General features: G+C 65.5%; 1 protein-coding gene across 2 annotated transcripts in view; it reads right to left on the bottom strand.

The window, feature by feature from the left end:
- Nucleotides 1-2,930, bottom strand: part of TSPEAR (thrombospondin type laminin G domain and EAR repeats) — a 155,952-nt gene extending 153,022 nt beyond the window's left edge. The window contains exon 1 of one of the 2 annotated variants that reach the window (XM_070071766.1): nt 2,302-2,930. In XM_070071766.1, the coding sequence (XP_069927867.1) occupies nt 2,302-2,386 (85 nt within the window). In that variant the 5' untranslated portion in view covers nt 2,387-2,930. The remainder of the gene's footprint in view (nt 1-2,301) is intronic. The other variant, XM_051839927.2, reaches the window with a different exon arrangement.
- Nucleotides 2,931-13,441: the final 10,511 nt, after the last annotated feature.

The following is a 13,441-nucleotide window of genomic DNA, read 5'->3' as shown; positions in this document are numbered from 1 at the left end:
CATAGCTGTGTGTCGTCCACCACACGTGTCAGACCAGAGCGTTACACATGTGTGTCATGCATCATGTGTGCCACAGACCAGAATGTCTCAGCTGCATGTCATCTACCACGCGTGTCAGACCAGAGTGTTACACATGCATGTCATGCATCATGCGTGTCACAGACCAGAATGTCACACCTGTACGTTGCCCATCACGTGTGCCACCCACACAATGTCTGTGACTGCAGACACGGCCCGGGGCCCCGGAGCCTCGGGTCACGCAGGAACCGAGCCTGCAGTGGAAGCCCTGCCGTGGGCCTCGCGCCCGGTGGGACCAGGTGGCATCTGCCGGCCACGGCCGCCTCCTGGGAGGGCTCCAGACGCAGCTCAGCACCCCTTGCCGGGCGCTTATCTCCGCGCCTCGTCCCTGCTGCTCAGAACTGGGTCATCTTCTAACTATGCGCCCTGTGCCTTCCGGGGAGAGGAGGCGGCCTTTATAAATAACCTTTATTATCACCGTGCAGGCGGGCTCTGTTCACGGCGCTGAGGGCAACATGAAGATACATGCTTGTGACTCACGCCCTGCCAGGAGGACGGCCTGTGCTGGCGACCGCAGCCCCCCGAGGCCCCGCCGGACCGGGTGGGCCCCAGCAGGGAGCGAGGAGGCCACGGCCCAGCCTTCGTGGCTGAGAAGTGCCGGGTGAGAAGTCGGCCTGCTCCTGCCTTGTGCGCGCAGCCGTCCCGCTCAAGGCGGTCTGCGGCAGGTGCAGCCCCCCAGTGCCCACAGGCAAGCAGCCACTCCCCCTTCCCCCGGGGCCTGGTGACAGCAGCGTGGGGGCCCCACCCCAGCCGCCAGCTGGGAGAGCAGAGCGGTGGCCCCGGGTGTGACAGGGACGTGGACGGCTCCCGGGAGCCCGGGATGAGGACTTTCAACCAGAGCCACACCCCAGATCCGCTCCCCGCACCTCTGCTAACGCCTTTACGGCCTCCCTGCTCCTCTGCTGGAATGCTGATTTGAGGAGTGGGCTCACTGGTCAACTCTCAAGGGCAATGTCAGGGTGCCAAAGCCAGCAGTCAGAAAAACCCCTGCCCCATCTGCTGTGGGAGCCGAACCCAGCTCCAAGTCAGGGAGGCCAACAGGAAAACTAACCCAAACTCAACACTCAGTGCCTAACCCAAACCCAAACCCAAACCTCCAACACTTAACCCCAACCAGAACCCCACCCCTAGGAACCCCAACTTAAACCCAAACCCCAACACCTAACCCCTGACCCTAACCCAACCTCCAACCTGAACCTGAAACCTCAACACATAACCCCTAACTCTAACCCTAACCCCTAACATGAACCCAACCCCCAATGCCTAACCCCAACCCCAACACCCAACGCCTAACCCCAACCCCAATACCTAACCCTAACCCAAACCCAAACTCCAAACCTGAACCCCAACAGCTAACCCAAACCCAAACCCGAACTCCAACACCTAACCCCAACCTCAACCCTAACTCAAACCCAAATCTCTAACCCCCAACACCAATCCCAACATACAACCAGAACCCTAACCCCCCAACACCTAACCCAAACCCAAATCCAAACTCAAACTCCCAACACCTAACACCTAGCCCAAACCCAAATCCCCAATACCTAACCCCAAACCCCTAACCCAAACCCAAACCCCCAACACTTAACCCCTAACCCAAACCTGAACCCCTAACCCAAACTTAAACCCCCAACACCTAACCCAAACCCGAACCCCAACACCTAAGCCCTAATCTGAACTCTAACTCCCAACCTCTAACTGTAACCTGAACCTGAACCCTAACCGCAACACGTAACCTGAACCCCTAACACCTAACCCCTAACCTGAATCCTAACCCCAACACCTAACCTGAACCCCCAACGCCTAACCCCTAATCTGAACCCTGAACCCTAACCCCCAATGCCTATCCCCAACCCTTTGTGGGGGCGCTGGGCTCTGGCGCTGGGGCTGGGCTGCCTGTCCATCCAGTGCTCTGGGGGACAGGCAGCCGGGCACCCTCGGCCCCGGCCTTTGCTTTGCCAGTGCAGGCTGGGGGCTGCCGTGTGCTCATTCCTGAAGCAGGTGCAGGGCCTCTCCCGGGAGGCCAAGCAGGCACATACTTGCGGGAGGCCTCGGGTGCTGCCTGCCTCTGGGAGACGCGTCCCCACCCTGCCAGCACTCGCCCCGGTCCCTCCCACCGCCACCTGTCTCCAGGGGCTGCCGACCGCCGGACACCCCGTGGCCTCGCACGGTGTCCGTGGCAGCGTGGCACCCACCCACCCAGTACCCACGTCCCGGCCCTACCTGTGCAGGGCTCCCAGCGCTGGGCACCTTGGCCAGGGGTTGCCAGGGGCAGGAGGAGGACACACAGCGTCAGCAGGGCAGACATGAGGGGCTCCGGTCCCCAGCTCCATCCAGGGGCTCCGCTGGGCTGGCGGGGAGGCAGCTGCCCTCCGACGGGGGCACTCACTGCGCTGGCCGCATGCCAGCCGCCCGCAGGGAGGACAGAGTGGCCCTGGCAGCAGCCGGAAGCTTCTGGCTGATCCGCAGCGGAGGCCCTGCAGGGCGGGGCTGCAGCCGCCGGTCTCTCCTCACTCGCACTGGGCTCGGGTCTCGGCGCTGAGCAGGTGACAGCTGACACCAATCTCGGCACAGCTGGGATTAGTCATTGGCACAGCACATCTCCCAGAGGGACGACGGCAGCGGGTCGCTCAGCGCGAGCCCAGAGCAAACCAGAAAAACTTAGAAAACCTGTTTGGCTCAGGCGCACACGCGTGCCGGGGACCTTGGCAGGCCCGGGGGCCCCGCGGCAGCAGGCCCCGCACTCGCCGGCTCCGAGGCCGTCCCAGGAGGGGCCGGGCTCCACGGAGGCTTTTCATCTGGTGCCCAGCCCTCTCGGGTGTGTGGTTGCCGGCTGCTGGGTTCAGGAATTTCCCGGGGCTGGGAGTCGGTCCTTAAAGGGAACAGCTCACGGGGAGGGGGCGGGGGCCACCGGGAGGCCAGCCGGGGTCCGCCTCTCAGGACAGGGGAGGCCAGCCGGGGTCCACCTGGCAGAGCCAGGGAGGCCAGCCAGGGTCCGCCTCTCAGGACAGGGGGAGCCAGCCAGGGTCCACCTCACAGAGCCAGGGAGGCCAGCCGGGGTCCACCTGGCAGAGCCGGGGAGGCCAGCCAGGGAGGCCAGCCAGGGTCCACCTCGCAGGGCAAGGGGAGGCCAGCCGGGGTCCACCTGGCAGGGCAGGGGGGCCAGCCAGGGTCCGCCTCGCAGCACAGGGGGAGGCCAGCCAGGGTCCACCTCGCAGAGCCAGGGAGGCCAGCCAGGGAGGCCAGCCAGGGTCCACCTCGCAGGGCAAGGGGAGGCCAGCCGGGGTCCACCTCGCAGAGCCGGGGAGGCCAGCTGGGGTCCGCCTCGCAGAGCCTCAGAGCCCCCTCTCTCCGGTCCCTCCCTGCCCTCTTCCCTCAGCCCCAGCCGGTGACCGTAAGGTGCTGTCCCGACCGCAGGGGTTCCCCAGCTGGGATGAAATGGAGACGAACTTGCGGAGGCTTCAACTCCCCGCACGTGGTTCCCGCACACCTGAGCCTGGTGCCCCGGGGTGGCCTCCCTCACCTTTCCTCCCCACTCCAGGCCAGCCATGGGGGCCTCAGGGCCCAGGCCCCGGGTGGAATGGGGGGGACAGGACACAGAGGGCTGCAGTGCAAGGCCACGCCCCACACCCCTGCTGGCTCCCCGCTGCCCAGCTTCTCCGCGATTTCACCTGCCTGTGCCAGGGACACGGTGTCGCATTCCCCCAGGCCGACTTGCAGAAGCAGAGTGAGGACGCTCAGGGACACCCAGCTCAAAGGGGTGCACCTGAGCGCCCCAGTCCCTGCCTACCTACTGCGACCTCTGTGACCAGAAGTCCCTGAGGGTCTCGAGTTCAAGTCCCCGCCCCCATCAACCGAGGAGAAGCCACCTTCAGGGACCCAGGTGTAGCCGGGCTTGGGGCCGGAACCCCAGGAGGCCGGGGCGTCGGCGGGAAGGCACCTGATGTGGGTGCTCTCCCCAGACCGCGCTGGCGGCTGCCTGGGAGCAGGGAAGTCACTTTGTCCAAACTCCGCCCCCCAGGAACCAGACCAAGCAGGGTATCCCGTGGGTATCCCGTGGCTCAAAGCCCCAGCCCGCTCGGGGCCCTTGGACATGCGGCTCCACATGAAAACCCAGAGAGTCCCCGAGGGCTCTCCCCACACACAGCCCGCCCTGCCCCGTGCCTGGGCAGCAAGGGGAGGCCGAGCCTGGACACAGCCCGGAGGCCATCGCCGTGTGCCCGAGGGTGTCTCTGCTCCCCTGTCCTCAGCAGGGAGCGGTGGAAGCCGAGGGAAAGAGGCCGGGACAGGAGAAACCGGAGGCGAAGCCGTGTTAGGAGAAGCCGGTGCCGGGCCAGGCCCTGCTCCCCACCTGTCGGGACCCCCAGTGGTTTCTGACCATTTAAAGACACAGCGTCCCTCAGGGTTCTCCCCAGCTTCGTACGCACTGACCCCACTCTAGGGATGTGTGAAAGGAAGACGAAGGGCGCCTGACACTTTTATTTTATACGATTTATTTATTTGAAAGGCAAAGTGCCAGAGAGGGAGACAGAGACCTTGCAGCTGCTGGGTCACTCCCCAGATGGCCGCATCGGCCAGGGCTGCTCCAGGACGAAGCCAGGAGCTTCCTCCGGTCTCCCACGGGGGTGCAGCGGCCCAAGCGCTCGGGCCACCCTCTGCTGCTTTTCCGGGAGCACTAGGGAGCTGGCTGAGAGGCGGAGCAGCCAGGATGGGAACCGGAGCTCTACCGTGGGATGCGTCACGGGCAGGGGCTTCACCCCTGCACCACGCCGGCCCCATCTGCTGAGCATCGGGGGACCCAGGGGCACCCGGCGAGCCCGGAAGCTGAGCAGCAGCCCCTTGCTGGGGGTCAGGAGTCATCGGGCACCGGGAGGCCGGCGGCAGGAGAGGCAGGCAATTCGCTCTGAAAAGCCCTGGTGACGAGGTCCCTGCGGCAGTTGGGATGTGTCTGCGGGCAGAGCCCTGGTCCCCAGTGTGGCCGCGGGGGAAGCGCAGGACCCCCCAGAGGCTGGGAACCAGTGCGGTCATCAGGGCTCTGCTGGAGGCTCAGGCAGCTGTCCACAGCCAGGCCCGCTCCTCCGTCTCCCGCTCGCCACGAGGCCCGTGCCCGCTCCCCTCCCGACGCCAGCGGCCAGGAGGTGATGCAGTTGGGGGCCCCGAGCCGCTGGTCCTGCCAGCCCCGCCGCCGTGAGCCCAGCCCACCTCCGCACAGACTGCCCGCCTCGGGCACCAAGCCCCGGCACCAGGCGGCAGATCGAACCATCTCGCAGGCTCTCTGCCAGGGCGGGGAAGGGGCCTCTCCCTTCCACACGGTGAGGTCTTTGCCCGCTGGTGGCTGCTGAGTTCTCCCACCACGCCCCCTTTTCTGGTTCCGTGGTCTAACTTGTCCCCTCGCCCGGCATGTGGAGTCTGTGTCCAGAAGAATCTCTAAGGCCTCTGCGAGTTGTTGGCACCCAGGCCCTTCTGCTCCATGGCGCCGGGTGCTCAGGCTTCTGCTGCACCTGAACGCGGGAGGCCGCGTCCCCCGGGGCGCCGCACACGCGTGGGCCCCTCATCTGCGCCCGCTAAGCTCACCGTTCCCCTTGCGGCTGTCCCGGTGCTCTGGTGAGCGTGTTCCCCGTGGGTGCTTACACAGGACACAGGACCCGGTCCCGCCTTGGTCACAGACACTGCACAACACCCACAAAAGTTCGCATCCAAGAAAATGTCACTGGGGCCAGGGCTGTGGTGCAGCAGCTAAAGCCACCACACATGGGCGCCGGTTCGAGTCCCAGCTGCTCCACTTCCCGTCCAGCTCCTTGTTGATGGCCTGGGAAAGCAGCAGAGGATGGCTCAAGTCCTTGGGCCCCTGCACCCATGTGGGAGACCTGGAGGAATCTCCTGGCTCCTGGCTTCGGATCAGCACAGCCTCGGCCATTGCGGCCAACTGGGGAGTGGATGGAGGCTTGCTCTCTCTCTCTCTCTCTGTCTCTCTAACTCTGCCTTTCAATAATCCAGTGCATCTTTAAAAAGAAGATGGCCCAGCCCCGCCGGCTCAGTGAGCCCAGTCTGCACCCCGCTCTCACGGACGGCCGTGGGCCACTCCCGGGCCACCCCACCGGGCATCATGGCCCCAGACGCCCCCTCCTGCCCGAGGTCTGGGATTTCTTCCGCTTCTCTCCACGCCCTGGAAGTCACCGGCCACCCACAGCCCAGGTGCGCAGGCGCATTCCCGCGGTGCTCCATCAGGACCGTGGCCTGGAGCCCAGCTCCTCCCCCAGCGCGTGGCGCGCCCGGCTTTCGTCCTTTCGCTCAGAGCGCGCCGTCAGGTCGTCCTTGAGATCCATGTTCTCTACCAGCTGTGGGTTCGAATCGCTTCTTGACGATGACTCGAACCCCAGCCCGTGCTGGGAGCGGTGTGGACCTTCCCCTCACTGACACGCAACTTACATACATGGAGAGTGGTGTATCTCTGCGTGTACTTAGCGATTTTGTCACAGCGAGCTACAGAACAGTGTGTGTGTGTGTGTGTGTGTTCATTTATGTACATGCTTGTGACGTGTGACTGTGTGGTTACGTGGTTGTGTGGTATGTGTGGTTATGTATGTATGTGTGTTGTGGATGTGGTTGTGTGTGATTGTGTATGTGTGTGTACATATGCATGTGTGTGGTGTGTTCTGTGTTGTCTGTGTGTGTGCCTGTGCATGTGTGACTGTGTACGTGTGCTGTGTATATGGTGTGTGTGGTTGTGTGTGGTGTGTGTGGTTATGTATGTGTGTGTATGCACGCATGTGTGTGTGTGGTGTATTGTGTATTGTCTCTGTGTATGGTGTGTGTGGCGTGTTATGTACGTATGTGTGTTGTGTGTGATGTGTACGTATGTGCTGTGTTGTCCCCGTGTGGTATGTGTTCTGTGTGTACATGTGTGTACGTGTGTGTGACGTGTTGTGTGTGTTGTCCGTGTGTGCTGTGTTGTGTGTTGCATGTGTGTGGTGAGTGGTGTGTGTGCCTATGTGTGTGAGCTGTCACTGCTCCGTGTCTCCCTGCAGCCTGCCTGTTGCTGTCAGGGACACGTCTGTCTCAGTGTCATCTCTGGATGTGTTTCTCCTGGTTGGTGGACAACACCCCGCTGTGCAGGGGCTCCCGGACAGCGCCCACCCCGTCCCAGTCCCCGGCCCCCGGCCCCGGCCCTCGGAGCCCTGCCTTGTCCCCCACACACACTCCAGCGCCACCAGGTTCCCGCCGACGGCAGAATTCCACTGGTGCCTACAGGAGAACTCGTGTGAGAGACGCCGGAACCAGTCCTGAGAAGGGCACGGTGGGAGTCCACTCTGCAGGGACCCTGCGGCCCCAGCGGACGTCGCGTCAGGCAGAGCCTGGCCCCGGCTCAGCTCGTGCCTGGGTGAGCAGTGAGGGTTTGGATGGGATTAGCATTTAAATCAGTAGACTTCGCAAAAAAGGGTGACTCCTGTATTTGTTTGAAAGGCAGAGAGAGAGAGGAATCTTCCATCCACCAGTCCACTCCCCACATGGCTGCATCAGCTGGGGCTGCGCCAGGCCAGGGCCAGGAGCCGTGTGCAGCGGGCACTCAGTACCTGGGCCATCCTCGCTGCCTTGCCAGGCACATAGCAGGGAGCTGACTGGAAGTGGAGCGGCCGGGACTTGAACCAGCGCCTGTATGGAAAGCAGGTGACCGGGCGGCGGATTTACCCACTGTGCCGCAGCACCGGCCCCTAACTCAGTGGACCGGACACAAGCAGACCGCCCTCCTTCCTGCAAATCAGCTCAGGGCCTTCAGGCAAAGATGGAGCCAGGGTCTCCAGGCGGCCGGCCCAACCCGCAGGCCCTGGAGTTCCTGGTCGCTGCAACCGACCCCTCTTCCAACCCCTGAAGACAGACACAGATACAGGTGCGGGTGTGGACATACAGATGGAGTGTAGACGGGTGTGGGTGTGGGTGCAGTACAGACACAGTGCAGACGGAGCCACAGATGCACTGCAGGTGTGTGTGGGTGTGGGTGTGGGCGTGCAGAGCTGTAACTATGCATGGGATGCAGGTGTAGACAGTCATGCACACGTCTGTAGGTGTAGACAGACGGGATCTGACGTGTGTGGAAGCAGTGGTGGCTGCAGCTGTTTGCAGATGGACCCCCACGATCCGTCAGCCCTCCTCTGGAGAATGCTCACTGCTGTAACCAGGGCAATGCTTCTTGTTGTTTTCCCAGGGAGCAGGAGGAGGGAGAGGAAGGGGAGGGAGAGGAGGAGCAGGGAGAGGAGGAGGAAGAGGGAGACGAGGAGGAGGAGGAGGAGAAGAGGGGGGAGGAAGAGGAGGGAGAGGAGGGGGAGGGAGAGGAGGAGCAGGAGGAGGGAGAGGAGGGGGAGGGAGAGGAGGAGCAGGAGGGGAGGAGGGTGAGGGAGAGGAGGAGGAGGGAGAGGAGGAGGAAGAGGGAGACGAGGAGGAGGAAGAGGAGAGGGGGGAGGAAGAAGAGGAGCAGGAGGAGGGAGACGAGGAGGAGGAGAGGGGGGAGGAAGAGGAGGGAAAGGAGGGGGAGGGAGAGGAGGGGGAGGGGCGGGCGAGGGCGAGCTGGGGGTGGAGCTCGGGGAACCTGACCCCTGCAGGCAGAGCTCCTGCTCCGGTCACTGCCACAGCTGCGGTTCCGTGCCGCGTGCATTCGGGGCAGAGCCTCCTGCTGAAAGGTAAAAGCCTGGACACAACTGCCCACGATCCTGCCACGGCCACGCATGTGGGGCCGACAGCAGCTGGCCTCCCGGGGGCCCACAATCCTACCATGACCATGTGTGTGGGATGGACGGCATGCCAGCTTCCCAGGGACCCATGGATCCCGCCACAGCCACACGTGTGGGGCCGACAGCAGCCGGCTTCCTGGGGGCCCATGATTCCGCCGTGGCCAGGTGTGTGGGATGGACAGAAGGCCAGCTTCTCAGGGGCCCACGATCCCGCCACAGCCACACGTGTGGGGCAGACAGCAGCCGGCTTCCCAGGGGCCCACGATCCTGTCACAGCCACGCGTGTGGGGCAGACAGCAGCCGGCTTCCCAGGGGCCCACGATCCCGCTGTGGCCACGCATGTGGGGCTGACAGTGGCCGGCTTCCCGGGGGCCCACGATCCCGCCGTGGCCACGCGTGTGGGGCCGACAGCAGCCGGCTTCCCCCAGCAGGCGCTAGGTGCTCACATGTGAGTTCCAGCGTTTCCTGCTTTGAAAACACCTCCGAGATCTCGAGACTCCTGCCCCGAGGACTCCGCTGGCCGCCACCCTCCGCAGGGCGGGGAGCCCCCGCACTCTCCTCTGAAGGCTCTGGGCTCGGCCGGGTCGGCTCCCGAGGTCTCCCCCTCCCTGCCCCGGACGCTGGCTGGTGCCGCGGCCTGGGGTTCTGCTCTCAGCCCGGCTGCCGGGGGACAAGGGCTCTGCCCCGGCCGGCCGTGCTGGGCTCCGGCTCTAGGCAGCCTGGCATTTCCGGCTCCAGGCCAGGCCCACCCTCCCCACACAAAGCCTGTGCTTAAAATTCTTCGCAGATGAAGCCGCCTTAGCTAAACCCGGTGAAAGCCCAGGTTCGCCTTCCTCCCAGCAGCCTGCCGAGGCGGCCCCAGGGGAGCCGGGTGCGAGGCCGGCCGGCAGCGGCAGCCACTTCAAAGGCGCGGGCGGGGGAGGGGCAGGAGGCAGGGCTGTAATTAGCGGCCGCGGGCAGCCACAGGCGTGCTCACACCTCGCGCCCCGGCTGCAGGCACAGCCGCATGCAGCCGCGCAGGGCGGGAACAAAGCGGCCTCCTGTTTGATGTGAATCACCGCCCCTCCCACCTGCACCGGAGCCAGGGCCCAGGGGAGCCCTCCCTGCCCGCCCCGCCCCAGCGCCCAGCACCCACACCTCCCACCTCCGGGAGCACGCGGACCCCGGGGGACAGGGCTCCAGGCACAGCAGCCTGTGGTGGGGCCAGAGGGGTCTCGGCTGGGGCGGGAGGCCAGCCGAAGGAAGCTTCCGGAAGAACCCACCCAGCGGGAAGGTGGGGCGGGATTCAGGGTGGCCACCGCGGCCCGCTGGCCAGCTGGTCCCAGGCTGAGTGCAGAGCAGAGCGGCCGGGCCCCTGGTCGGTGTCTGCTGCCCTCGGGTTAAGACCTCGCCCCAAGACTGGAGGTGGCCACTGGAGCCAGTGCTGAGCAGGCTGGGGAGAGCGCGGCTGGCAGGCCCGTGGGCGGCTTCCCCGGACAGCCCCTGTCACTTCTTCCCAGGAAGACCACGGGGCTTTTCTAGCATCCTTCACGTCTCAGGAGGGTCACTCACGGAGCGGCCGTGGCTGACGACGGCAGAGGCCCAGGAACCCAGGGGTGGGGGGCACTCCCAGCCCCTGCCCTCCCCCTCCTCAGCCAGGAGCTCCCTGGCTGCCCCAGGCCCCATCGGCCTCTGTGCGCAAGCAGAGGCGTGGCCGGGTTTCCAATAGGCCCCATGCGGCCCACGGGTGTCACCGCCTTCCCTCCAGTGCTGACGGCTCCAGAAGGCACAGGCTCCGAGGACGCCGCAGGCGCTGGTGCTGGGTGGGGGGAGGACCCCAAGCCAGGCAGAGCTCATGAGTGAGCCCAGACCGTGGGCCCCAAGCGCTGTGAACTTGATGGGGGTGTCCCGGGTGAGCAGTCGGCAGGCCCCCTGGACTGGAAGCAGCTCCTCGTGTCCAGGCCAGCATGGGTAGGGAGAGTGTGGGTGGGGGACCAAGGCCCTGGGATGGGCCACAGCCACGGGAAGCACCACAGGACGCGGTGAGGGCTCAGAGGTGAGGGGCTGCCTGGGGGATGCCAGAGAGGGGGCTGTGGGCACGGCCAGGAGAGCTGGCTGGAGGCTGCAGCAGGGTGCAGGACACGACCCAGGGCGGGGTGGGGGGAGCCAGGACCAGAGGACCTCTGCGCAGACCCTGGCCGCACACTCACGTGGGACCCCCACGTCCACAGAGCCAGCCAACGACACGGTCGGCCTGAGAAGCGAGAGTGAGGCCGCCGTCAGCAGGTGCACCGTCAGGCCCGCCCTCCCAGCTGCCGTAACTGACGCAGGCGGGGCTTCACAGTGTTCACCCGCTCAGGCTGCAGGCTGGCGTCCCATGGCCTCGCCCCGGCTGGCCGTGTCCTCTGCGGCTGCCCTAGGCCACTTGATCTCACCCGTGAGGACTGCTGGCGGCTGTGTCCCACCTTAACCGCCTGCTCCCCGCCTGGCGCGCCGGCAGCGTGGAGAGCAGGGGCAGGACTCCCGCCGAGGGATCTGGGGAACTCAGCTCGGCCAAGGGAGCCGCGGCAGCCCTCGTGGGCCGGGGGTGGAAGCAGGTCCACAGAAGCACCTCGCGACATCCGCCTGCTCTCACGTTGGGGCCCACGTGGGCGACAGGACGCCCGGCTGTGCCCGTGTCAGCTTGTGGTGTCCGAGAAACCAAGACCCTGCTCGGGCCTGTGCCTGACACACAAGCCACGCCTGGGAGCCACACGTGTGCCCTCCGGTGGCACCGGGCGGGGAGCCACTCACGTCCCTTTGTGTGAGTTGCCAGGCGGCTGGTTCGTCCCCAGGGAGGGGTGGGTGGGTGGCTGCCAGCCAGGGGCTTGTCCACGGCCGCTCTCCTCCAATGCACCGGCAAAGAAATGACGTCACCTACGCACACATCTGCCTTTTAAAATCACTTTGTTTTTCTTAGTGCTCAACAAACAACAGGCTCCTTGACGAAACCCCATCAGCACCTGACAGCACAAAGAAGGGAACAAAAGTCCGCGGAATCCCGCCATCGGGGGTCACGCGAGGTACGAGCGTTCCCTAACACGGTGTCGTCACACACGTGGGCGCGCATAGACACGGTGTCGTCACACACGTGGGCGCGCATAGACACGGTGTTGTACACACACAGGTGTGAGACCCCCTGTCGCCAGCCACCAATCCCCCGGGGGCCTGAGTGGCAGGAACACTGTCGCCACTGTGCATGGCCCGTGTGCCAGGGACGCGGCCGTGCCCCTCCCCAGGAGACCTGGTGACCGCCCCTGAGTGTGGCCTGTGTGGAGCTGGCACAGCACGCGTGGCTGCTTCCCTGGGTCCGGGCCTGAGGCTCCCTCGGGTCATCGCCCGCCCATCTCGCTCGAGGTCAGATGCCCAGGATCATCCCACACAGGACCTTGACCCTCGGCAGCCAGCCCTCCATGCCTGGCCTAGGCTGTGCCCCACCCATGTACCTGTGCCCACTTCTGCACCGGTCAGCGCTGTGGCAAACCCACGCCGTGAGCTGCTGTGCGCCCTGGGCTGGAGGCACGGCCACGGGGCGTGGTGGCTCTGGGAGGGGCTTCAGAGAGCCAGACGGTGGCCCTGGGGGAAGGGCTTCAGAGAGCCAGATGGCTGCGGGGGCTTCTCCGTGGCCTTGAGTCCCGCCACCGCCCCTGCTGCCCCGAGGACCCTGGTGGAGGCAGCTCGCCCCGAAGGGCTGCATGGCGGACGGAGCGACACTGAGGTCACTCTCGGTTCTGCAGCCTGGACATCCACCCCGAGCCCAAGGGCCCCTCGTCCAGCTCTCTGGGCCCCTGCTTCCAGCGCGCCCTCCTCACATCGCCATACGAGGGCCGGGATTTCAGCGTGTGAACGGCGGGCGGGGTATGACACACACCCAGGTCAGCCGTCCACTGTGCACACCCAGCCCCGAGCCCCAGGACTCTCAACTCTGAGCGCCAGCTCTGAGGTGTAAGGGCCGGGTCCCACACCCCCTCCGGCGCCGGGCACGGCTGCTCTCTGGTGGTCAGCCTGTGGGTCCCAGCTCTCAGGAGCCGGCGTTCAGCCTGCGGTCAGGCCTGCCTGAGCCCCACGTCGGAGTACCTGGCTGGGACCAGCTTATCACATTAACCAGTGTCTGGGAGGATTCTGACGCTGGGGGCCTGAGGGTCCCAGGAACAGGTGCGGCACCTCCCCCGCAGGTGGACGTGTCGCTCAGCCGGCCCCGCCTTCACGGAGGCCACGGGGTGCGGCGGGGAGTCCCAGGCCTCTGTGCAGGCCTTGGGGACAGCCCCCATCTCAACGCTGCCTGAGACCCCAGCCCCCCGCCCCCGGGTTCAGAACCAAAGGTGCAGTCACTCAGAGACCCCAGGGCCTCAGAAGCTCTGAAAATGGGGGCAGAAGACGCCACGGGGACTTGGGGACCCTCTGCCTGGAGCAGGGGCAGGGACCAAGGCCTCTCCCAGGGCCCAGGCAAGGCCACGCTGCAGGACGCCAGTGTGCCCTTGGTGGGCGGCTCCCACCGCCCAGGGCCCACGGAAGTCCTGCCTGTGGGTCTTCCAGGGGTCTGCTGCTGGACCTGGGCTTCCGGCTGCTCTCCCCTGGACAGCAGTGGCCACGGGTGCCCAAGGCTAACAGAGGGCCTG

This window comes from Oryctolagus cuniculus, chromosome 4 (assembly GCF_964237555.1).
Source record: "Oryctolagus cuniculus chromosome 4, mOryCun1.1, whole genome shotgun sequence".
Classification (NCBI taxonomy): domain Eukaryota; kingdom Metazoa; phylum Chordata; class Mammalia; order Lagomorpha; family Leporidae; genus Oryctolagus; species Oryctolagus cuniculus.
This window is presented reverse-complemented; position numbering and strand designations above follow the sequence as displayed.